At 47.7% G+C, this 25,646-nt stretch overlaps 1 protein-coding gene across 2 annotated transcripts in view; it reads right to left on the bottom strand.

Annotated features, from left to right (window-relative positions):
• Window positions 1-25,646, bottom strand: part of brun (trafficking protein particle complex subunit brun) — a 642,817-nt gene that overhangs the window by 425,885 nt on the left and 191,286 nt on the right. For both annotated transcript variants that reach the window (XM_072289153.1, XM_072289154.1), the window contains exons 8-9: window positions 12,060-12,182; window positions 3,775-3,838 (exon numbers count right to left, since the gene is read on the bottom strand). In XM_072289153.1, coding sequence (XP_072145254.1) covers window positions 3,775-3,838; window positions 12,060-12,182 — 187 coding nt within the window. The remainder of the gene's footprint in view (window positions 1-3,774; window positions 3,839-12,059; window positions 12,183-25,646) is intronic.

The raw sequence follows: 25,646 nt of genomic DNA, 5'->3' as shown, positions 1-25,646 counted from the left end.
TGCATATTATGCAGCCAAGCGAATGCGTTCAACATCTCTGGATCTGGGTGCATCTACAAGTATCATGCATACTCTCAATGCTGACGCGACTTTGGCGACACCTGATCGTTCGACAGCAAGCCTTAGGGATGCTTTAAATGGCGGCGAGACTGCATCTACACGTTCGATGAGCAGTATGGAACTCTACAACCTGAAGAGAAGATTGCTTTCGCAATCCACTAGACTTAGCCAAGCTAAGCCTCTGCCAATTTTTTTCCTCTCCTCACGCATATCTTGATCATGGGCAATGTGAGCTGGCTGGCGCCATCTTGTGGTTTGCTGCGCACACTAGCGATGTTCTCCGTGGCTTTTGCAATTGGTGCACAGGCACAACGTGCTCCCTGGCTAAAAGCAGTAGATACAAACTCACGTAAAGAAACATATCGCTCCGTCTCGGCATCATTGATTTAAGGAGAACTTGGGAATCAAAATTTCACAATTGTTTTGCTTGGAAAATGCCGGCCAGAAGGCAAAAGTTTGACTGTTATATCTGATATGCAGTGAATAACGTATTGTTACATATCGGCTTTTTGCTCATAGCCCTAATGTATAAATTGAAATTCTTAAATCGGCTCACCGTTATAACCGATGTATTGTTATATGTGGTATTGCTATAAGTGGAGTGCACTGTACTTTGCTCAAACTACTCATCGATATGGGAGCTACAGTGTCTCTGATGAAGAGCACCATGTACGAAGAACATTTCAAGGTTTTTCTATTGTCTCCTTCGAGTCTCTGACTCAAGAATTGTTCACACAAGAAATATTGCATTCAGGACATTTTTCCGTGGTCGTCAAGTACCACAATAAGGATGTAGTAGTGACATTCCACGTCACGAACCGGGATACTTCTCTAGTGAGCCTAGACACCATTCAAACTCTAGGAATCAACATTCAAGGATCTTCACTCAGTTTTCAGCAAGTGCAATAAATTCCAGCTGAACCAAGCATCTAGTCATCGGCTCTACTGTGCAACGCTCCAGCAGAATTCTCTCACCTGTTCTCAGGACAAGTGGGACTTGTAAAAGGCTTCAACCATGACATCCACCTTCGAGCTTAAGTGCAACAAGTCTCAGCAAAACTACGCCCTCTACCTCCGGTAGAGAACGCAGTACTGAAAGGGCGATGATAACATCATAGCTGATGTATTGTCGCGCCTTCCTGTTCCTCCTGAGACTGAGCCAGCTCGAGAAGAAGAAATAGTGTCGTTCATTACTGCATGCATCACTAAGAAGGCGCTTCAAACAGCTACACAGGCAGATCTTGTTTGTCAAGTCTTGAAAGACAGAACAGTCAATGGGTGGAGAAATGCTGCTGATCTTCCGCCAGAGCTATAACCATATGCACGATTGCAGTCTGAATTATCCTACGTGGATAACCTTCTGCTCCAAGGAGAATGCATAATTCCTCCAGCTTCACTGTGAGAGAAACTTCCCTTGTTCGCTCATGAAGGTCATCTGGGCATTATTAAGACACAGCTCAGACTCCCGAGGCATTTACTGGTGGCCTCAGATAAACAGGCAAGTAAAGGAGCTTGTTCGTAGCTGCTTTATGTGTCAGAAAGCAGATAAGTCTGCCAAACCAACTGCTGCTCCATTCCAACCTATTGAATGGCCTCTCTGGCCGTGGAAAAAAAGTGACTCTAGACATCATTGGTCCAAGTGATCAGGCTCCTCAGCATGCTCACTTTGCTGTAGTCCTGGTAGATGATCACTTCAAGTGGCCTGAAATCGGTTCCACGTCTTCAGTCATTTTTGCAGCTGTCATGCGCTTGCTCCTCTCAGTTTTAAGTTGTGAAGGGTTTCCTGATGCCATTATGTCTAACGAGGGTTCTCAATTTGTGTCACATGAATTTTGAAACTTTCTGAAAGAAAGAGGAATCAAGCATTTCTTGTCTTCACTGCACTACCCTCAGGCAAATGGCCAGGTAGAAAGATCCAATCGCATGCTGAAGGAATACATCCGAGTAGACCTTCTCGAGAGATGCGAGCTTACCTCAGCAGTTCTGGAGCACCTAGCCATTTACAAATTTTCACCACACATGTCGACAGGCGTCTCTCCAGCCATGCTACTGCATAGTCGTCAACTTCGAACTGAGTTAGATATGGCACACATGGCTCCCATCAGTCCAGAGTTTGCTTCCACTAAGCTTCATCAGGAAGTTAGAGAACAAGTCATACAAAAGCAGCACAAGACCAAGGTTTATGTAGACCAAAATCGAGGAACAAAACACCCCAAGCTACAACCAGATGATCTTGTCAAGGTGCAAAACTCCAGGAAGACAGGTCCCAAGTGCCTTGGCTCTTTCAGAATTCAACGACCGACAGCCCAGAGCATATTTCAGCTTGAAAACGGCAAGCGCTGGAATGCTTCCAAACTGGTGAAATATTCAGCTTGGCAAAACTCTCTTGAGAGCCTAAAAGAAGAGAGTTCAGCAACTACTCATCCCTTGATGATGGTTTTTCACCTTTTCTTCCAGTTTCTACTGGTACAGGTTTTGCTACCGCTACACACACTCCATTTCTGCCTCCTGTTTCACCCCCACAACTAAGTTCATCCTCTGCGGAAGAATCTGCTGACCTTCCATTGCAACATATGCCTCCTGCAGGATATCAGGACAGTTATCCTCAAAATTTCAGCTCACCTCTTAAGAACAATGTTTCTAGTCCCGCTCGACAACCAGAACAAGCGCTCCATAGGTCTACATGACATGGACAACCCCTAGTACTATTTAAGGATTATGTCTCCAAGTAGCCCTATTGCCTTGGTTATCTTCTACAGAGGTAACCCTCCAATACGAATTCGGCTTTTATGCCCAAAGTCTCTTTTCTCGCAAACCTGCTAGGTAAATGGTATCCACACACATATCCGCAGCATAAACGTGCACTACGCAAACACTCAAATCCATGACGGCCACAGAGCTGTCATTCTTGACTCGGAAGAAATGAGCCACCCGTCCGTGTTGTCCGAGAGCTCATATGCATTGTCTTTCTTTTATCACGTAGTGCATGACTTTTCTTCTATTGTCATCTGTTGTGCAATATAGTTGAGCGTACATTTTTCATGTTCTTGTGTTTCATGCTTCCTTTCTTCCAAAAAGAAAGGGGGGGGAGCCAAAGATGCCTACTGTCAAAAAAAAAAAAAAAGGCTGATAGGTACACATACCTGAATTTTCTAATGTATAAAGATGTTTTCATCCAGCAAACATTTGAGTGTTACAGTTCTTACATGTGATATAGTCAACTAATTTTCAAGTTAGATAACATATTGCACGTAGTGTCCCAATTTTGACTGCATTTCTTTTTCCATTTTTCCTACACCACCTAAATATGTGTAAATGATACATGTCCATAACTGATCCAATTTGCAAAATTTATCCACTGTGTAACTGCTTACAATTCTGTTTTTTCTGTCAGACAATTGAGTGTCTTTCTTTGCTCTTGCTTTTCTTGTGTGTGGAGAGTGAGTGGCATATTTTATTTGAAGGGAGAGCTTATGCGATATCCTCAGTCTCTGTTTCGTAATGGTTGTGAGCGCTAGCACCCCTCCGCGCCCAACATTGTTGCCTGCCGCGCTCGCTTTCCTCTTTGCTGAATAAACTCAAGTCTTTGTTTGGCCCCCATTGACGCAAAGCTCCTTTGTTCTGCAGAGCTCCGCGTTTCGACTGTTATGACCACTCCGTAAGGCCTCCCTTCAGCAAGTGTCATACTGACACCACTACACTACATGTCCTCACCCTTGGCTGGCTTGTCCAGGCTCACTCTGTACCCAGGCAGGCTCTTGAGCAGAAGCTGGTAGCACTGCACACAACAAGGTTTGCAAAACATACTGTTAAGTGTGGAAAGACACAGACGAAAGAGGCTATTTACAGGCTATTTACGCTGGAGCCAGAGAGCCAAGCCGACACTCGTTCACACCAAGGGCACAGACCCACTTCGTCGTTCTCACGGCGGCTCGTCTCTTGAGGATCTCGCAATAACATCGTAATACTATTGTGAAATGCCACAATTAATGCCCTAAGAAAGGTTTTGTGGACTGCTGTCATGGTGACAAGTCTGGCAAGCGTGTCTTGCCCTCTTTCAGCACCACAATATTGCAGAGGCCTACCTCTGTTTTGTGTTCAAGTTGGATAAGGTGGTCAGTTGTTAAAACCCTTTTTGCACCATAATTGTCATGTTTCAAGCATCAATGTCAGTCGCACACTTACAATACTTTCATAGGATTTTGCCATATAGCCAGCGAGGACACTAGCTACTGGAAGAATAAGGGGGTGGGAAGTTAAGGATGACACGATTACTGCGGTTTCCCACTACTTCGGCATAATCACAGATTCCTATTTTAATATCATATGAAGAAGAGCCTCAACAGATGCGTTTGACTGGTGAACAAGCATTGACCAATGGATAAAATCAAGATCTACTGCAGTCTTTCTGCCACATTTAGTCTCCAAGGGCACAGTTCACAACATAGTGGGTACTGATGATGAGAGTGATAATTGCGGGTTAATGCCATATGCAGTATCCAGGACTTCCCATTTAAAATATCTAAAAACAGATGTGGGCAGAAAGCAACAAAAATTACAGACTCAGTGACAAATATGTTGGTGTACCTCAGTTTTAGGTACACATGTTATTAGGCAAAATAAAACATTCAATAATTTGCCCGCTTTGGTAAGCTTTAGCAACACCCCAAAGAGTACAGTGAACGTTACAATCTCCTACTACAAGAAAAAGCTCGGGTAGCTGTTGTGTTAACTTTCAAATTCTCTGACCTGTGCAAGAGATGGAATGTAAAGTAAACAAATGGCGATAGATCTAAACAGCAAGACTGTAATAGCCCGCAGCCTCGAAAGTGATTTGCAGTTTAAATTGTCATGTAGAACTTAAGGCTTGTCTGACTATAGCAAATCCTCTTGATAATTAGCAAGTGTGTTCGTGGTCTTTTAGACACAATTTATATCTCTCAAAGCACCAGCACTGTTTAAAAGAACATCACAATACTCGCAATCTTTGGTGCCATTACTGGGATCGTATCACTCTTAGTGCGCTTGAGAGAGTGCCGATTGTTGGGCGTTGTCAGGATTGGAGGTTCAATCCCATCGCTCGTAACCCGTTGTCAAGATTGGAGTCTGGCATGAATTAGAAGGTAGCTGGCCCATGCCGTCGTCCAACTTATCCACGCTGAGGACGTTGATGAAGGGAAGGACTGCTTCTCATCGAGAAGGAGGAATAAGGGTTTATTTACAGTATTTACATGCAGTTCATCAGTCTAGCATGACTGCAAGAGAAAGTATGTCAGTCTAACACGACTGCTTGAGAGAGTGTCTCAGTCTAACATGACTGCTTAAGAAAGTGTCCTGAGCATCCGCACAACAGCCGTTTATAAACACTCGGTCCTCCCCCGATTCCAAGGTGGCGGGAACGTTCGTCCAGTCATCGTAAACACGCCGCCTCTCCGCGACACGGTTTACACACACACACGCACACACACACACACCCACACAGGTGCACGGTCTGGAGCCGACGTCGAGGGGCTTCGTAGAACTCAGAGCTGACCCGCGCAGTGCGCCCGGGTAGCCTTTGTCTTGCGTCTTGGTCGGCGCGTGAGAAGGGGTGTCCGACGACGTTCCCGCGGCAACTCCCCCATTCATAGCAGATCAGGTCCGCGTTGGGGAGTTCGGTAACAATAGTTGGCCCGCTGAACTCATTGAGTCACAACGGCGATGAGGCTAGAGCGTAACGCCAATGAAAGTTGCCGCCACTGTCCAAACTGGCCGGAAAAACTTGCACTGCAGCTGGCCGTTCTTAACAGCGCCTCCATGGCCCGGAAAATCTCGACTGTCCAGTGCTGACAACCGCTGGGCGGGAAGAGAACGGCTGGTGGCCAGGGGGTGATGCCTTGGCTCGCAGCGACCACTTGTGTAATGATGTCACCGCCCCAAAACATCCAACAAGGACAGGCAACTGCAAAATGAACCCCACAACACGGCTCTGCGCCGAGATGACGTACCTTGGCTCTCACTTTAGACCCACTAGGCTTCAAAAAAAGACATAAGTGCAGAAACAAAAAAAATGCTGCATTTCGCTATGCCAATTTCAGAAGCAATTTCGTGCTGACAAATTCAGCAATCATGGAGGGAATCCTGCTAAATGAGAGGGGATCTTCTTGGCTTAATAAAATTAACACTAGCAACCCTAAAATTTAGGCGGGACCCTCAAATGCAGAATTCAAATTAGCCTGCTCAAACCATCCGCATTGCTATGCAACTTTCCCTTCTTATATCTAACGGAGAAGTTGTACTCTTGGAGAGTTCCATCAGAGCAAGCGACCATTTTTGTGTGACATTTGATTGAGCCACGTCAGAGGACAGTGGTCGGTCTCGAAGATGAAGTTCGCTCCGTACAAGTAACAGGACAACTTCTGGGCGGCCCAAACTAAACAAGCGCATTCCTTCTCTGAAGCGCTGTAGGCTTCCTCTCTTACAGTTAGTTTATGGCTGGCGTAGAGGATAGGATGCTCCTCGTTATCGTCGCCGACCTGACTAAGTACCATGCCCATACCTCTGTCGCTTGCGTCGCATTGAACTATGAATTCCTTTGTGTAGTCTGGCGCGCGAAGCACAGGACGAGATACCAATAGCGTTTTCAAACTTTGGAAAGCATTCTCCTTGTCCTTATCCCAGTGTACCCTACTCGGTGCTCCCTTTCGTAAGGCATCCGTTAATGGACTTGCCATTTGCGAGTAATTCAGAATGTACCATTGATAGTACCCCCCAAGTCCCAAAAATGAACAAAGGTCTGTTTTCGTGCGCGGCTGAGAAAATTCTCCAATCGTAGCTATTTTCAGCTCGGCTGGCCGTCTCGTGCCATGGCCAACAACATGGCCCAGATAAGTAAGATGCGAACACCCAAATCTACACTTTTCCGCTTTCATCATTAAGCCGGCTTCCCTCAACCGTGAGAACACCTGTTTGAGGTGCGATACGTGTTGTTCCCAGCTGTCCGAAAAAATTGCTACATCATCCAGATATGGCAAGGCGAACTCTTGCAAGTCTTTTAGGACAATATCCATTAACTTAGAGAAGCTAAACGGCGCATTCTTCAGCCCGAAGCTGAGTGCGAGAGGGCAAAAAGTGCCTACAGGTGAGATGAATGCGGCATAGCGGCTGGCACTTTCTGAAAGGGGAACTTGCCAGTACCTCCGCACGAGATCTATAGTTGAAATGTATTTAGCAGTGCTAACTCTTTCAATTCGTTCCTCAATGTTGGGTATCGGGTACAGCTGATCCCTAGTGATGGCATTTAACTTCCTGTAGTCAACACACAGACGAGGGTCCTTGTTAGGGGTTTCTACCAGTATTAGTGGTGACGTGTAGTCACTCTCAGCGGGCTCAATACCTCCCAACTCTAGCATGCGCTATATCTCTGCCTCCATAATTTCTCTCTGTCTTGGAGACACCCTGTAAGGCTTTGATCTTATTGGTTCGGTTGATGTCAGCTCTATTTCATGCGTTATTAGTTCGGTTCTACCTGGCCGATCGCTGAATCTGTCGAGATATTCCCCTAACACCTCTTTTAGCTCATCTAGCTGCTCGGGTCCTAGAGCGTGCGAGCTTACCGAATGTTTTACTACTTCTTCTAGGCCGATTTCAGAGTTGGAGGTCGCCCTATACTCCGTAAACTTGGTACTAGTGCCATCCTGGTCTTTGATGGTATAGTTAACGACTCCACTCCGCTCTACATACGGCTTCATCAAATTGCAGTAATATATGCTCACTTCCTTCCTGCGACCGGGCATTTTCAGAGCATAGTTAGTATATGAAAGCTAGTGCAACACTTTAACGGGCCCGTCCCAGTGAACTTCAAGCTTGTTCTTTCTGGAAGGTTTGACGATCATTACCTGGTCTCCGGGGTTAAACGTACAAAGCCTCGCATTCTTGTCGTAATAGAATTTGGCGTTCTTTTGAGCTACTCACATGTTCTTTTCGACTAGCTCTTGGGTTGTACTTAACCATTCCAGCAAATTTAGCACGCATTCAACCACTGTTGGACTCTCTCCTCTTTCTTCCCACATCTCTCTTAACATTCTCAGTGGAGAACGGAGTGTGCTCCTATACACTAGTTCTGCTGGCGAGAACCCTGTCGCTTCATGTGGAACCATTCGCAAAGCAAACAAAGTTGCGAGCAGACAGTTCTCCCAGACCTCCTTGTGCTCGTAACAGCTCGCATGCAAAACTCGCTTAAGCACTGAATGCCACCTCTCTACACTGTTTGACTGAGGGTGATAGACAGAACTGTGTATTAACTTTACCCCGCACTTTTTCAAGAATGTGGAAGTCAGTGCGCTCGTGAATACTGACCCTTGATCTGCCTGAATTTTGGCTGGAAACCCAACTCGTGCAAACACTGTCAAAAGCGCGTCTACTACTTCGGTGGAGCTGAGCTCTTTCAGAGGGATTGCTTCTGGAAACTTTGTAGCCGGACACAGCATGGTAAACAAGTACCTGTAACCTGATTTTGTTTTTGGTAGAGGCCCTACCGTGCCTATTACAAGTCGTCTGAAAGGCTCTGTTATTAAGAGCACTACCTTTAGTGGAGCTTTCCATGTCTCTCCTGGTTTACCCGAGCGCTGGCAGGCGTCGCATGATCTTACAAGGTTTTCTACGTCTTTGAAACAGCCAGGCCAGTAGTATTCCATAAGCAATCTTTCCTTTGATTTGTTTATGCCTAGGTGGCCAGACCACCCATTTCCATGAGAGAGACTCAAAAGGTCCTCCCTGTACTTAGTAGGTACGACTAACTGATCTGATAGTGCCGATACAACAATCCTCCTCTCTCTTGTATCGTCACGTTGCGCCTAGCAATGCCTTCTTTAGCTGTGTGCTGCAATTTAGCTAAGCTCTCATCATTATTTTGCTCGGCTGCCAATGACTCTCTATCCACACGTAAGAGCTGATCAAAGTTCTTTGAGGCCGGTGATAATAACGACCCTGTCTCGCTTGCGATTGCGTCAGCTTGCTCTTCCTGCAGGCTTGAACTTTGACACTCTAGTGCTACGCTCTCATTGAGATGGTCAACTGGCTGGCTCTCCTCAACTGTTCTTTTGTCCCTCGGGCCTAGCTCGGATTCGGTTATTGAAGTTATCTTTTTTGCTGCTTCTGCTGGAGTAGCTTGTGCATTTCCAGCCGAAAGCGACACGATATTACGAGCTTGGCCTCGCGTCAATGCCTCTACTACGCCCTCTCCCAGTTTAGGCCCTTTTTCACGCAGTAACCGATTTGAACGATTTGAAAAGATGTAAGGGTACTGCAGTGACAAAAATTTGGAAACTGCAGCCTCGGTCTCTGGCTCCCCGTATGGTCCACTGATTTTGACTTTGGCCATGGGGAGACACACGCTGTGTTCTTCTACAACCTGTTTTATCCATGCTACTTCTCCGGTGAAGTCATCTACCGTCACGTAAGACGGATGGACAATGTCCATCATGGCGGCACTGTCTCGCAGCACCCGGCATGGTTTACGACTAACTTGCAGGTCGTGAAGATATGGGCGTAAAAGTTCTATATTCTCGTCCTTTTCATTCATGTAGGAGAAAACTACGCTAGGCTTCCCGCAGTTTAGAGCTATATGTCCCAGTTTATGGCATTTACAACAGCGGATCGGCCTAAAAGATTCGAATTTTCTTTTCTGTTCCTTTTTTGCGGTTTCCTCATTAAGTTTCTCTTCACTCTTTTCTGCGGGCTTTTCCTCCATATCTACAGGCTCTGATCGTCTAGTCTGCGAACCCTTTTTGAACGGAAATGGTTTCCACGGTCCATTTCGACCGTCCCAGTTTCCGTCCTCGGCGTTCAACTTTCTACGGGTTGCGTACTCTTCGGCTAATTCAGCCGCCCTTTCCACAGTGTTTACATTCCCTCTGTCTTGCACCCACAGTTTCACAGCTTGGGGGATGCTTTTGTAAAACTGCTCTAGACACGGGCATTCAATGATCATGTCTCTGCTGTCGTACGCTTCCGCGCTTTTCAGCCACTCGACTAGGTTGGCCTTTAAGCCGTGTGCAAACTCCGGATACCCCTCACTATCTTTCTTGCCTGTGCTCCTAAACCTTTGCCGAAAAGCTTCGGCTGAAAGGCGGTATTTCTTCAGGAGACTAGCCTTAACTTTTGCATAATCATATGCATCCTGTGCACTCAGCCTGGCGATTACTTCCGCCGCCTCGCACGGCAACATAGCCAGCAACCGCTGTAGCCATGTACTCGGGCCGAAGTTCATCTTCTCGCAAGTCCTTTCAAAATTGCTGAGGAACAAGCCTATGTCGGTCCCGACCTCAAATGGCTTTAATAGCCTGTCCATGCGGTATGATTCTGCCTCACTTGATCGTCCCAGAGCCCCTTCGCTTCCTTGAGACAACTCCAAACATTTGCTTTCAAGTTCAAGTTTCATTTTTCTTAACTCGCTATCTTTATCGCGCTCCTCTCTTTCTCTGTCCCGTTCTCTCTCTCTTTCCTTTAGAAGTTCCAATCCCATTCCAATTTCTTCCTCACTGGCCTGTTCGGAAATTAGCTCCAATAATTCCGCTTATAGCATTTCTTTATGCACGTCTAGGCCCAGTTCCTCACCAACAATCAACAATTCGTCTGTCAGCAGTCTCTTTAACTCCATGATTGCTGCGTTACTGCCTTGATCCTGCTCGCTAAATCTAGCTAGGAAAACACAACCTAGCTAACACTCAACAATCTAGCTTCCCTACAGTTCTAAACAGAACAACCACAAAATGAAGCCTAGAGAGTCAAAGCAAGAACCAAGCACTCACCGCAGATACAGCATCAAGTCGTAAAGTCCATCCCACCGCTGCCACCAGTTGTCAGGATTGGGGGCTCAATCTCATCGCTCATAACCCGTTGTCAAGATAGGAGTCCGGCATGAATTAGAAGGTAGCTGGCCCGTGCCGTCGTCCAACTTATCCATGCTGAGGACGTTGATGAAGGGAAGGACTGCTTCTCATCGAGAACGAGGAATAAGGGTTTATTTACAGTATTTACATGCAGTTCATCAGTCCAGCATGACTGCTTAAGAAAGTGTCCTGAGCATCAGCCGTTTATAAATACTCGGTCCTCCCCCGATTCCAAGGTGGCGGAAACGTTCGTCCAGTCATCGTAAACATGCCGCCTCTCCGCGGGACGGTTTACACACACACACGCACACACACACACACAGGTGCACGGTCCGGAGCCGACGTCAGAGGGGCTTTGTAGAACTCGGAGCCGACTCGCACAGTGCGCCCGGGTAGCCTTTGTCTTGAGTCTTGGTCGGCGCGTGAGAAGCGGTGTCCGACGACGTTCCTGCGGCAACTCCCCCATTGATAGCAGATCAGGTCCGCGTTGGGGAGTTCGGTAACAATAGTTGGCCCGCCGAACTCATTCAGTCACAACGGCGACGAGGCTAGAGCGTAACGCCAAGGAAAGTTGCCGCCACTGTCGAAACTGGCTGGCAAAACTTGCACTGCAGCTAGCCGTTCTTAACAGCGTCGACCTCCATTGCTCCCCCAAAGGCAATGGAGGGATAGGCACTCAGGCACACACTGCAGGCCTCTGATTTAGCTTAGGGCCCTTCCTTGAAAACGATGGAGCAGCACTGGCTGCTGCCACCAAGAGGGCAAAAGAGGGCGGTGGTCACTACGGGACCACTGCATGCACCCCAGTAGCCTCTTGCGATGCTGATCCCCCTAGGTGCCACATGTAGGCAAGGTTTTTATACTTGAGGACATAGCCTGCATGCTCCTTTGGAAGTTAAGCTTTCTTTGATGAAAAGAATACCTTTTATCACTCTGGGCACGACCTCGAGCAGGCACAATGAAAGGTTCCATCACAGTTGTCAACGTCATGGTGGCGTAAGCACATGCCAAGCAGGTTTGGCACAGGTCGAGAGTAGGGTACACGTGAGTGTAAGCTTTCATTTCAGCTTGCAGCTCTTACACACTTTGTACATCCTCAGTTGGTGCAGCGCGGATGCGATCTCCTACCTTGACCGGGTCAGGCTGCTTCCCTGCCATGCACTTGAGGGCAGCCACCCGGGTGTAGAAGGCTGCCTTGCGCCCCAGGCCCAGCTCCAGATAGAGATGGGCCAGGGAGCCATACCACGACACCTGCAGCACACATTCACAAATGAGATGCAGCTGCTGCTCTTGATAATGCTGCAGTCACTTCTGAGGCTAGACCCGGGTTAGCAAATGACACATTACGATATGTGACACATACCACCACCTCAGTATAAGACATTGCAGAGGCAGACAAAAAATACGATGGCTATAAACTGTCATGTTGTAGTGATGTTGAAGTGCCAAAACTGTGCGCCAAGAATAATATAATTGATATTTGGGCAAGTTGGCATAGCCTCATCTTAAGAAACAGTGCAGAAAAGACATGGACAGGACAAAAGAAGCAGCATCTGTTTTGTTACTTCTGTCTGCATCTTTTCTACGTTGTTTCTCAACACTCAAGTTTCAATTATAGCAGCCATCAGTTCTTGAATGTGCCTTCAAGACTATTTATACCATTCTAGAGCTGTTGCATTCTAGAGTTAACAACCATATACCATACATTATGCATGCAATCAGATTAGGCAAAGTTCTTGCTATAAATCAGTGACATTGAATATCCTCTGAATACAGTAGACGTGTGTTGCACCAACTGGGGCTCACAATGCTTCCAGACTGCAGGTCACAGCAGCACCAATCCAGGTTCCAGCCCTGCTTCTACTTCTTCCTGATATTGACACGTGTACTTATATTTAACGGGCAACCATGTTTCGCCGCCTAACAAATGTTATCGCACAGCGCGGGACGCGTCTGCATGTATCCGAAGTTTCTGGAAAGTTATCGATGCTTCTATCCGCTGTCTGTTGCCGCCGAACCTTGTGTTATCTGATTTCATCGCGTGACTCGAATGTTGTAGAACTTTGTGGAAGGCATGCGGGTCCCAACGATTAGTCTGGAACCTTCGATGACCGCTGTATAAAAGCCGACGCACTTGACCCGCTGATCAGATTTCCGACGATCGCGGACCGTGTTCGCCGCTATCGCTGCCTTTCGCAAGCTTCTCCTCAACACTGGACGACACCACTACAGGATCAGGCCGTGTGCCTACAACAATGCACAGAATGGTGTTCCTGTCTATGATGTTTTTATAATCACTGAAGTTGATGATCGTTCCTTGCAAGTGTAAAACAGCAAATGTTATTCCAGAGTTTAAGACAAGCAACAGATCACTGATTACTCTTTATAGACCACTTTCCTTTATATCTAACTGCTGTAAGTTTCTGCAACACATTATGCATAAACGCCTTAAGTATTTAATTAGTCATATCATAAGAAGCCAACAAACACTGACACCAAGGACAACATGGGGGAAATTACTTGTGCCTAATAAATGAAATATACGATAAATTAATGGAAATGAAAGTGGATGAAAAAACAACTTGCCGCAGGTGAGGAACGATCCCACAACCTTCGCGTGCGATGCTCTACCAATTGAGCTACCGCAGTGCCGTTTCTCCATCCACTTTCTTGTGTATTTATGTTTGCTAGTAGAAACCTGGGAGTGTTAGCCACAAATCTTGGCGGCAGATGTAAAACATCCTTTCTGCCATATGCTTCACGAGAACGTGATCTTGTTGGGTGAAGGCAACCAGTCAATCCTCCGCTTGTTTTTGCAGAGCACATTTTCCCACTGTGTACCTCGCTCAGGTTTCCCGTCCTCTGATGTGCACACGGAGGAAGCCTTTGAAGCGCGCGCCACACCAGCACTCGTCGCATGGAGCATGCGCACAGATCGTGTTATCGTATGAACTCGTGCGGGGGCTGCCAGGAAGGCGGCTGCCCAATAAGAAGGCTGTGGAGATGGCACTCGGGGCTTTCCTAGGGCGCGGGCCTGGGGAGGCACTGGCGGGGCGTGGCCCATCTAAGTTTTTTTTTTTTTTTTTCAAGTGTGGTGCTGAGCGGGGGAAAAGCGTTTTTGCATTGTGTCCACGTGAAAGAGTGCTCTTGTTGTTCGCTTTTGGGACTGTGTCTGCGCACCTGGTTTGGTGCTTGCTTGCTTTCTTCGCTTTATGCATTCTGTTATCGCCCGAAGGATTGTGGTGGTTGATGGTTTGTAACGGCCATTCTTTCGTCGCTCCCTTTTGCTTGTACATTTTGTTGCCTTGCTGTTCTGCTGCTTGCTTCTTTGCCTTGTCCTTTCCTGCTATTGGCCGTGAGACTGCGGTAATTGAGTGCTTCATTACATAGTAAATTAAAGCGGTTTCTGTTCTTTATGCCACTGGTCCTTTGTCATGCTGGTCGCGGCTGGTGGACCCCCTGAGCGAAGGAGAACCCAGTCCTCCAGCCCTCCCGAGACCGGGTTCTCATTCTTCTCATTCTTGTTCTTGTTCTCATTCTTCCATCCGCAAGACTGGGTTCTTGACGCTCAGAAAGTATTTAAAAAATCGGCGCTAGGACTCAACTTCATGGTTGAACACTCTCATGGGAACGAGTTACAGTATTTGGATATTTGCCTGCACTTTGAAGTGGCTCGTACCTGCTGGCTACTTCGTCCCAGATCCATGAAAGCGCCGTTAAGTTTTTCTGCAAGTCATTCTAAAACAGTAAAAAACGGCATTGTTGTGTCCAGCATTGGTGCTGCCCTGATGAAATCATGCGACAACATAGTTGCGGAGAGTGTTGAACATCAAATGGTTAGACTAAATACAGCTGGTTATTTGAGGTCTGTGGTAACAGTGGCTTGCGAAAAATTGATTAAGAAAGTTAAGTGTAGCGTCACAGCTCCACCTCAAGACAACAAACAGGAGCGTAAGAGACATGCTGTGATTTCTTACCAACATAAGGTGCCACACGATTTGGAGAGCGTGGCGTAACCTTCTGGGTTGAAAGTAGTGTTTTCTGCTCCTTTAAAAATGGCCTGTTTGTGTGCACAGGTCCTGAGAAATATTGAAAAGATTCCTAGCCATAGCTTTTTTGTTTGCCATGTAAGCCACAGGTTACAGTTTGTTCCTTGCACATGCGGTGGGGTTTAAAAATGCCCTTTCTCCTGCGGCAGTGTTTATGTCGGTCAGACCGGATGCTGTACTAATATCTGTTGAAAAGGACATTTTAAGAATAAGTCATCTGACAAGCATTCCCACGTAGCAAAACATTGCAGGGCTTGTAAAAACGGGACAAAGAAGGTGTGCCTTCCACTTCTAGAAAAACAAAAATTCTCTACCATCATAGGGATCATCGTACACGGGAGCTGTTCAAGGCCTATGTTATAAAGATAAAATGGCGTGTATGTGTTAGCGATCCTTCCATAGTGCTTGCTGATTGTGAGGTGCAATTTCTGGATGCACGATTGTGATGGCAGCGATTTTGGATGGCCTATCAGCATGATGACGTCGTATATATATCATCTTTCACCCAATAAAATTCAGTTGTGAGTCTGCGCGCATCCTGTTCAGTTCTGCTTCTGTTGTCCATGTGTTTATAGTGCAGTAGCTCCCGCATTACAAGATAAACTAGATGCCTTGGTGTTATACAGTTAAACCTACACAATTACGGGGGTAAAATAAATCAACAATTTGCTTCATCATATTTAAATTTCGTTACATTGAAATCCAACCTTGCAAGCAAATAAATGCAGTCGATAGATTTTTCTTACACTGAAGGGGCTGCAAATTTCCCCAATTACCACGTAATTGAAAAAAAAAAAAACAAATTTGAATGAGTAAAAAATTTATTTTGTTCAATTTGAGAGTCGGCAACAAATATTGTTACGGAGATGTTGGGAGTATTAGCCACGAGAACCAACTACAGAGGCGCTGCGGGCACCGCTCCCGTGATGTCAGGGCACGGACTCGCGCATGTCTGGTAGTTCAGGCGGTGTCCGGGCACCTTCTGCAGTATTTTTCTTTGTTCACTGTCGTTTCCTCTGCTTGTACACTTATGGCGGTCGTCTCAAATATATTTTTGCGATGTCTTCATTGGTGAATATGTTTTCAAAGAGCTTCCTTCTTAGACGACAATACAGTTCCCAAAGGCAATGCTACAGTGCCAGCCGAAGGCGCGCAGACCAGCCCATTGTGGATTTTCCATGCCGCCGATCAACAACCGCAAAAATATACCATATAAGAATCCAGTTATGATACCATACCTGCCGCAGTGCGACAAGTATGTCACAAACACTGGCTATACGCGACTTCTACAACATTTACTCAGATTTTAATGTACTAAGACAGGTTTGCTGACGAGTGGTGCATGATATAATATAGAATTTTTGCATTTCTTGACTGAAATGCCCGGCAGTAACACTAGCACTTAACACTGCAGTTTAGATTCTACCAGCACCACTTGATTCTTTAACTGCTTGTCAAAATTAGGTGGTTCTTCACGTGTTTATTTTAAGTTAGGGTAATTTGAAGTAAAACTAATTGAGGCTCACAGCCGTTTGCAAAATACAAAAAGGAATGTACCAATATATGTTCCCTTTTCCATGCTACACGTTCAACTCACTTGACAAATATACTGATGTTTGTTGTGTGGGGAATATACATGACTACTCTGGGGGGTGGGGGGGGGGGGGTAGGCGAATTGACAGGCTGCTCGGCCCAAATTTTTTTAGTGAAGTATGCCTTATGGGCCGTATGGCTGCAGCCAAAAAGAAGCTGAAGCGTCATTCATTAGTAGTATGGGACATATTGAAGATATCATAATTCGCTGCTGGAAGGTCAAAAATCAAGTGAAATATGTAAGGCTTGTGGTGCCTTCCTAATGAAGGTTTGCGAGGTTCTCTTTTATGTACTGACGAAGCGAATAGTTCTCCATTTACAATTAAACAATGCTGGATCGAGACATGGTGAGGAAGAAGGTGCTTGAATTTTCCTTTTTTAGGCACCCTAAGCTGAGCTGTAGTACCTGGAGTATACTTTAGGCATTGCAATTGGCGCTGTAAAACACTGCTTCATGGTTTCAATGCGAAGTTGTAGTGAATTGATGGGTTTCGTGAACAATAAGTGCCTCGCCATACCGACAGCCGGTTGCTACCGTTGCGTGAGAGGTGTGCCATATTGTCGATAAATGCTTCTGAGGGCCACCATGAAATATTCCGTCGCTTGCAATTGATTGGCTCTCGATCTTAACCACGAAACATTTCTTGCAGATGATTGCTACTATGGTATTTATGAATTAACTATGTAAATGCTCTACTTGACGTGCCGTCATGTAAGCAGCCATGAGCAATTCGTCTTATGGGGGCCTGTTTCAGAGAGCGGTGAAAGTAGCAGCAAACTTTTTCATACGAAATGTGCCGCCTAACTCTTTCTTTCACACATTAATGAAGTGGCCATATTTGACTATAACAACTCACCAGAGTAATAAGAATCACGATGACAGATTCGCTGGGCAGTGTCTTTCTAACATGGATAACATGCTGACACCAAATACCAAGACTTTTCTTCCATGTCAAATGCAATGTCTGTCATAGCTAAGTACTAAGGGAATGTTAAGTGTTTAGCGAAGCAATATACACAACTTTGCATGTTGAATTTGTGCACATTCTTTTTACGCAAAGGCTATGGACCGACACGGAGCATATATGCATTGCAAAACCAGTAGACCCCCTTAACGCTACGCATCTTGCGATATCCAAGCCACAAAGTTCCTCGACTCACGCGCTTTTGAACAAGAAACTGTGGTTCAGGCATGGCAGCAGAAAGAGGCTAACCTATCCTTCAATAAGCACGGCTCGAGACACCCATACCCCAAGCATACACGAAGGGAACACGTGAGCGCGGCAGCCAGGCTAGCAGGAGCGAGCGGCATCCTGGCCGTGACGTCACTCGCGAGAGGGCTCCACTCCAAGTTCTCGCCTCTAATAGACAGATTGTATTTACTATAAGCAGAGTCAATGTGGTTAAGATGGCTGACCAGCAACAACACGCAGCAACCAGCGTCTCGCGATCTTCTTCCTTTCTCTTCTTTTACCCTTCTGTAACAGCACCCCCGGGTGCTGAAACGCTGTCTCGGCGCATGTTAGGCGAAGAACTGCGAGAGAAGTATGGCTTCAGCCATGAAACGTGCGCCATGTCAACAGGTGTTGGACTTCAGAATGGATCAAATTTTAATGGTGACATCTCATAATCGACGTCGTTAACTTGACGTAGGACTTCATGAAGCCCTGTGTAGTGAGATACAAGCTTCTGGGAGAGGCCATGGTGACTGAAGGAGCGCCCAAGCACCTGGGGCGAACTTAACATCGTGACGGCACTGGTCGTAACGCTCTTACTGTATATGTGGCGAGGCTAATAAATAAGATAGGGCGACTTCACGCGCCATGTGAGCACGATCAATGACTTCACGAGCGAATGAGTCAATGCCTTGAACCTTGCATTTTGTTCAATGTTTACAAAAGAACCTGCCAATGAACTTCCAGATTTACCATTTTTCGATCTTTATGCAATTAGAGGTATTGATTTTAGGCCAGAAGGCATCGTTAAGGTTAGAGGTGGCCTGAAGTGCTCATCATCCTGTGGGATAGACGGTATTAATGCCAAAGTGTTAAAAACTATGAAGTATGTCAGTAGTTTGATCCTCTGTATCATTTTTCAGCAATCACTTGACACAGGCTGTAGCAAGTATGTGACGCCCCCTCGGACATGGTCTTGGTTAGCCCGCCAAGCTCGGTGGCCTGCTAAAGCTCGGCAGGCAACATTGGTCGCCGAGCCACAATAAACACCGACGAGCACGGCAGCTCGCCGGTCAGTAATCTTTCAGCACCACCACGCTGAGAAGCCCTCCCTTGTTCACGACCCGGGGTGGATTGTGACACTGGCGACGAAGATGGGATCCTCGTGACTCTGGCGAAGAAGCTGGCGACAAGTACCTACGGAGCGTCCCACGCCGCCGCGAGCGGCGAAACACCGCCCCCCGTTGCTGTCGCCATGCCACTGTACGGAAGGCTCGAGCCGTTCGAGGGAGATGGGTCCGCCTGGCAAATTTACGAGGAGCAAGTCCACGTGTTCTTCCGGGCAAACGACACACCCGAGGCCAAACAGCGGGACATTTTCCTGGCCAGCTGCGGGACCCGCGTCTTCAGCCTCCTGCTCGACCTTCTCAAGCCAGCCACGCCGCACGTTAAGACGCTGGGTGAGCTGCTTGCCATACTGCGCTCGCATTTTAACCCAGCACCGTCCACACTAATGGAGCGTTTCCGCTTCAACAACCGGAGCCGCCGGGAAGGAGAGACCCTCGGGCAATTCGTGGCTGCGCTACGAGGGTTAGCGAGTGCCTGCGCCTTCGGGGACCAACTGGACTCGCTGCTCCGGGACCGTTTCGTCTGCGGAATCAACAACCCCGCCATGCAGACGCGACTCCTGGAGCTTCCCGACCCGTCGCTGGACGACGCCGTGAAGGCAGCGCTGGCAATGGAAGCTGCCGCCAAGGACGCCGGCGAGATTTCCCGTGCGACTGGCTCACCGTCGGCGGAAGCGGCGGTCAACAAATTCGCGACAAAGGGCAGTACCTGCGGTCGCTGTGGTGGTGCCCACTCCCCTTCACAGTGCCAGTTCTCTCAAGCACAATGCTTTACGTGCGGGAAAACTGGGCACCTGGCACGTGTATGCCGAAGTGGGAGGACGAACAGCAAGCAGCAGCCGGATTCAAGCCCAGGTACAACACAAGCCCGCGGCCAGGGTAGCCGTCGCAAGGGTACGCGGCGGAGGCATGCGGCAGCAAGCTCAAGCTCTTCCGCGGCCAGGCTCCACGTCGTGGCCGAGGACCCGCCGATTTTCGACATGTGGCACACAGGCTTTGTACCGTCGTCTGTGCCGCCATACATGCTGACCGTCGAAATCTGCGGGCACCCCATTTCCATGGAGCTGGACACGGGGGCCAGCGTGTCTGTAATGGCCGGGAAGCTCTTCAAGCGGACTTTTCCCGGCGTGTCATCATTTCCCAGGCAGGCCTAGCCCCGGCTCCCCGCAAAGTTGATGCGGTGCTCATATTTCTAATGACTCATATTTCTAATGTCATCATCATCTTCCCGCCTTTTATGTACCCACCCTTCATGTAATGTCCTATTGGGACTCTTCAGGTATCCATAAATACATAAATAAGGATTCATCGCACTGTTGTTCGATGCGAATGTTGGTCATGTCAGTAAAAGTCATCACGCAGGTCACCGGATTATGCGCAACAGGAACAGGAGGATCCACAGGGTGATGAAAGAGGCACTCAGAGTCCTTGTGCTGACATCGTCCCAGAGGGAAGACAGCCGGCCGCGTGCATGGTGGTCTGTAATGACCGAAAATGTGTGGCCATACAAATATGACCAGAACTTGGCGACAGCTCAAACTAAAGCCAAGCACTCCGGCTCGGTGATGGGGTAATTTCGCTCAGGAGGCGACAGCAGGCAGCTGGCGTAAACTATCATGCCCTCGGTACAATTCTGCTGTTAGCCAAGAACAGCGCCGATGCCGTGGCTGCTTGAATCAGTGTGGACTTCGGTCGGTGCAGATGGATCAAGGTAGGCAAGTATGGGAGGGGCGGTCATAAACACGATGAGAGCGGCGAATGCGTGAGCCTGCTCCGGGCACCATGAGAATGACGTTTTCTACTTTAGAAGATCTGTCAAAGGCCGAGCAACGTCGGCGAAGTTTTTGACGAAACAGCAAAAGTAAGAACACAGGCTGACGAAGCAGCGCATATCAGAAGCAGAACGCGGCACAGGGAAACTGCGAACCGCGCGAACTTTTTCCAGATCTGGTTGTACACTGGATGCGTCAATGAGGTGTCCTAACACGGTAATCTGATGGCGCCCAAATCGACATTTTGTGGAGTTCAGTTGGAGGCCAGCTTTTCTGGAGACCGTAAGAATTGCAGCAAGTCGAGTAAGGTGGCTGCTGAATGTAGGAGAAAAAACACGAATGTCATCAAGACAACAAAGACAAGTGGTCCCTTTGTAGCCTTGCAGAAGAGAGTCCATCATACATTCAAATGCTACAGGAGCATGGCATAAGCCAAAGGGCACGACTTTGAACGGATATAAACCATCAGGTGTGATCAAGGCCGTCTTTTCGTGGGCCATTTCATCAACTGAAATCTGCTAGTAGCCAGATCGAACATCAATGGACGAGAAGTATTTAGCTCCATGCAAGCAGTCCGAGGCATCATCGATGCATGGTAGTGGGCAGACGTCTTTTCACGTGATCTTGTTTAAGTGGCAATAATCAACATGAAAACGCCAGGTACTATCTTTCCTTTTTTTTTTTCATAAAGACGACAGGCAAAGCCCTAAGGCTGGCTGTAAGATTTGAGGAGGACGTCGGGATGAAAAAATGGAGGTTTATTTACATTATTTACAGTGAGACAACCAAGAAATTAACAGTCATAGAAGTCATTACGGGCCGGCAGCAAGTCGGACGCTGCGGCCCGAGGCAAGAAGCTCGAAAGAGATGAATCAAGGAATGCTCTAGGAATGTTCTCTTGCTACTCCCGGTCTCTGGCTTTTAAGCCCTTCGGTGTCTCGAAGACACGTCATGTTCGTCCAATGGGCGAGCCCGCTCAGGTGATGCCATTTTTGGCCAATGGGCGAGCCCGCTCAGGTGTCGTCATTTTCGGCCAATGGTAGGCGTCCGTGCGATTGTGTCACACCTGGCGGAGAGTGTCGCTCCTTGGTCCCCAATTGTCCGAGTGCTTACTTCTCTCTGCGGTCTTGATGTCACGGTCTGCAACTACCGTCACCAAGGCGGAGAGGGTCGCTCCTTGGGCCCCAATTGTCCGAGGGCTTTCTCCCTGCGGTATTGCCTTGCTGACTTGCAAGCGCCGTCGCAAATTGGCAGAAGGGGGCGACGCTGCCAGGGTTTCACGGTGCATTACACCCATCTTGCCTCTTGGACCGACATTACCTGGAACAGTGCCAGGCTCTCGCTTCACTTTCAGGAAGAGTCAAGCAGTGAATAGCTTCACCTGCGGCATACGAGATGGGGGCCGCCAACTTGCTTGCACGTGCCGCGCCTCGAGAATGTGGTATACGTGCTTCTGCGCTCCTTAATTAGCTGTGGCACGATTCGATGTGGTCTAGTGAACTTGGAGGCTCAGGAAAAGGTCCCGTATCTAACATGGCTGATGGTTCGATGACCCCTTTGCGGAGCATTTTGTACACTTCAGATTGGATTGCTCCATATTCAGCATGCAATACACGATAGGGACGCCGACGAATAGAGTTCGTGTCTCCAGTGTTTATGTGGTGGTGAACAACAGATGTTTGGCCTAAAGGCTTGTCGCCGATATCAAAGATGTCACTGTACAATTTGAGCAGGAGACGCATGTCCATGGCCCGTGCAGAGGTGAGGTGAGGTGCAATCATCTTCGCGAAGTCATCCGTTAAGGATCCAGAGTTGCGAGCTGCAATTGGTGCTAAGAAACCACTCTCGACATTCAGACCCTCAATGCCAAATTTGGAAGTACAGTGGAACCCCGATTATACGACTTTCTCGGGACTGCAAGAAAGCGTCGTAAAATGCGGGCATCGTAAAATCCGAACATAAATTATGCCTTAAATATACTACTTATTTCGCGCAATGGATTTATGAGAAATCTCAATGTAAACTACTAACATACTCTGTAGGGTTTGGAAACCCAAATTACCAAAAAAGTAAATGTGATAAGAATTAATGCTGCTGTACAGGTACCAATCATGCTTTATTCAAATGAACCTTTATGGCACTCCACTGCCCACTGCTGCGATTCTCGCCAGCCGGCGCGAATTTTTAAAAAAGTCGGTAAGTTTCTTTTGGACCTTGTTTGATCCGTGAACCAAGAGCTTTCGCTCGAGTTGGGCAACGTCCAAAAGGAGGTTCTCTGCGGCGTCACGTGAACAGATGAAGTTCCGGAAGCCGTCTATGTGCTGTAGCACCTCGGCGAACGTAGTAGGCACAGGCACGGCATCTGTGGCATTGTCGTTGTTCTCATCCGACGTCGCAGCGGTGTCGGCACTAGGCAAAGCCATGTCGATGGCATCATCCAGCGACACCTCACCACAGATCGCAACATTGTTGTCGGCCTCCACGTACCCGGCGAAGGTCGTGGTAAGGTTTAAACCCTCGAAATCATCGTCAGCGAAGCCTACATAGGCCTCGAGTGGCATCAAGGTTGTTGCGTCCCCAGCAGAGGAGGCTGTCTCTTGCTTAAAGCCACAGAGCTTGAACGAGTTAGCGACTGTGCTTCGCGACACTGCATTCCACAAACTGGCAATAAAATGCAAGGCGTTGAGCACAGTCATCTTTTTTTCCCAACTTGCTGCGCTCCATAGCGACCAGCCGACGCTGCACGAACCACTTCCGGTACCCTTGCTTGATGCACTTAATGATGCCGGCATCCAGCAGCTGCAGCCGGCTTGTGCAGTTGGGCGGAAAAAAACAACCTTCATGTTCCTCAGGCTGGACGTGTCAGGTGGGTGGCACAGTGCATTTTCCATGAAAAGCAATATTTTCTTTGCCTTAGCACCCATTTTGTTATCCAGCTGCTGTAAAAAATTGCTGAAGAGCGAAGAAGTAATCCACACCTTTTTGTTGAAGTTGCAGCTGCATGTGCGGAATACAACCAACCCTTATATAGAGCTTTCATTGATTACGAGAAAGCGTTTGATTCGGTCGAAACCTCAGCAGTCATGGAGGCATTATGGAATCGGGGTGTAGACGAGCCATATGTAAAAATACTGAAAGATATCTATAGAGGCTCCATAGGCACCGTAGTCCTCCATAAAGAAAGCAACAAAATCCCAATAAAGAAGGGTGTCAGGCAGGGAGATACAATCTCTCCAATGCTATTCACAGCGTGTTTACAGGAGGTATTCAGATACCTGGATTGGGAAGAATTGGGGATAAGAGTTAATGGAGTATACCTTAGTAACTTGCGATTCGCTGATGATATTGCCTTGCTTAGTAACTCAGGGGACCAACTGCAGTGCATGCTCCCTGACCTGGAGAGGCAAAGCAGAAGGGTGGGTCTAAAAATTAATCTGCAGAAAACTAAAGTAATGTTTAACAGTCTCGGAAGAGAACAGCAGTTTATGATAGGTAGCGAGGCACTGGAAGTAGTAAGGGAACACATCTACTTAGGGCAGGTAGTGACCGCGGATCCGGATCATGAGACTGAAATAATCAGAAGAATAAGAATGGGCTGGGGTGCGTTTGGCAGGCATTTTAAGATCATGAACAGCAGGTTGCCATTATCCCTCAAGAGAAAAGTTTAAAACAGCTGTGTCTTACCAGTACTCACATATGAGGCAGAAACCTGGAGGCTTACGAAAAGGGTTCTACTTAAATTGAGGACGACGCAATGAGCTATGGAAAGAAGAATGATAGGTGTAACGTTAAGGGATAAGAAAAGAGCAGATTGGGTGAGGGAACAAACGCGAGTTAATGATATCTTAGTTGAAATCAAGAAAAAGAAATGGGCATGGGCAGGACATGTAATGAGCAGAGAAGATAACCGATGGTCATTAAGGGTTACGGACTGGATTCCAAGAGAAGGAAAGCGTCGCAGGGGGCAGAAGAAAGTTAGGTGGGCAGATGAGATTAAGAAGTTTGCAGGAACAACATGGCCACAATTAATACGTGACCGGGGTAGTTGGAGAAGTATGGGAGAGGCCTTTGCCCTGCAGTGGGCGTAACCAGGCTGATGATGATGATGTAGCTGCACAGCAGCGTCTTCAAGTTCTTAGAGCACTGTGGCTTTGCATACTTTCCAATAACGAGCACGGGCAGCCTCTCGGAATTGTCCTCGTTAGCACAGAATAGTGCCGTCACACGCTCTTTACTATGCTTGTCACCATGACAGCTGTCACCCTTAACCCTTTCGCTGTCACGGATGTACCGGTACGTCATCGCGCTTCCCCCCCACGGTGTCACTGACGTACCGGTACGTTCTCTATCGCGCGTTCAAAATTTCGCGCCTGAGCGCAAAGCTGGTGCTCCTGAATTGGCCACGCCATCTGTTGACTCTTTCTACAAGTTCGTATATTCTCCCCGACCTGTGTTAACCCATGTATTGAAGAGTACGGTGCGACTGCCACTCCCTACTTTCTCTTTGCTGAGTGGCGCGGTGGCTCCGCGTTCGCTGGATCATGCGTCGCGCACGTGTGGTTATGGGTTCAAGGGTTGTTCTGCCATCTCCGCTGGTTTGAAGGTTTTTATTTTTCTTCTGTTGGTGTGCCTGCTACGCCGCGTCAAGTTCAGGCGCACGTGCCGTTGCCTCTCCGAAAAGAGTGACTCGATTGCTGCTTTCGCTCTCTCGCTGAACCCTCGCTTCTGACTTGCAGCAGTAAACGTAAAGCCCTTCGAACTTTGTTTAGCGTTTTTCCGTCTCCCTCTGTCTTCTTGATCACGCAACGTCCCATTTCTCTCCGTTGTGCGGGCGACTCAAAGCACATCCTCCCAGCGCGCGGTTACTTTCGGATGGCTGAGAGCGCGGGACCTTCGTCTGCTCATTGGTGCGGTGGCTCAATTCCGATTTAGAATACGAGCAGAGCTCGGATTCGGACTCGGACAGAGTCGCATGTGAGGAAGAGGGTTCCGCATCGTC

Source organism: Dermacentor andersoni, chromosome 7 (assembly GCF_023375885.2).
Source record: "Dermacentor andersoni chromosome 7, qqDerAnde1_hic_scaffold, whole genome shotgun sequence".
Lineage (NCBI taxonomy): Eukaryota > Metazoa > Arthropoda > Arachnida > Ixodida > Ixodidae > Dermacentor > Dermacentor andersoni.
The sequence above is the reverse complement of the archived record's forward strand: the minus strand, read 5'-3'. Positions and strand labels throughout refer to the sequence as shown.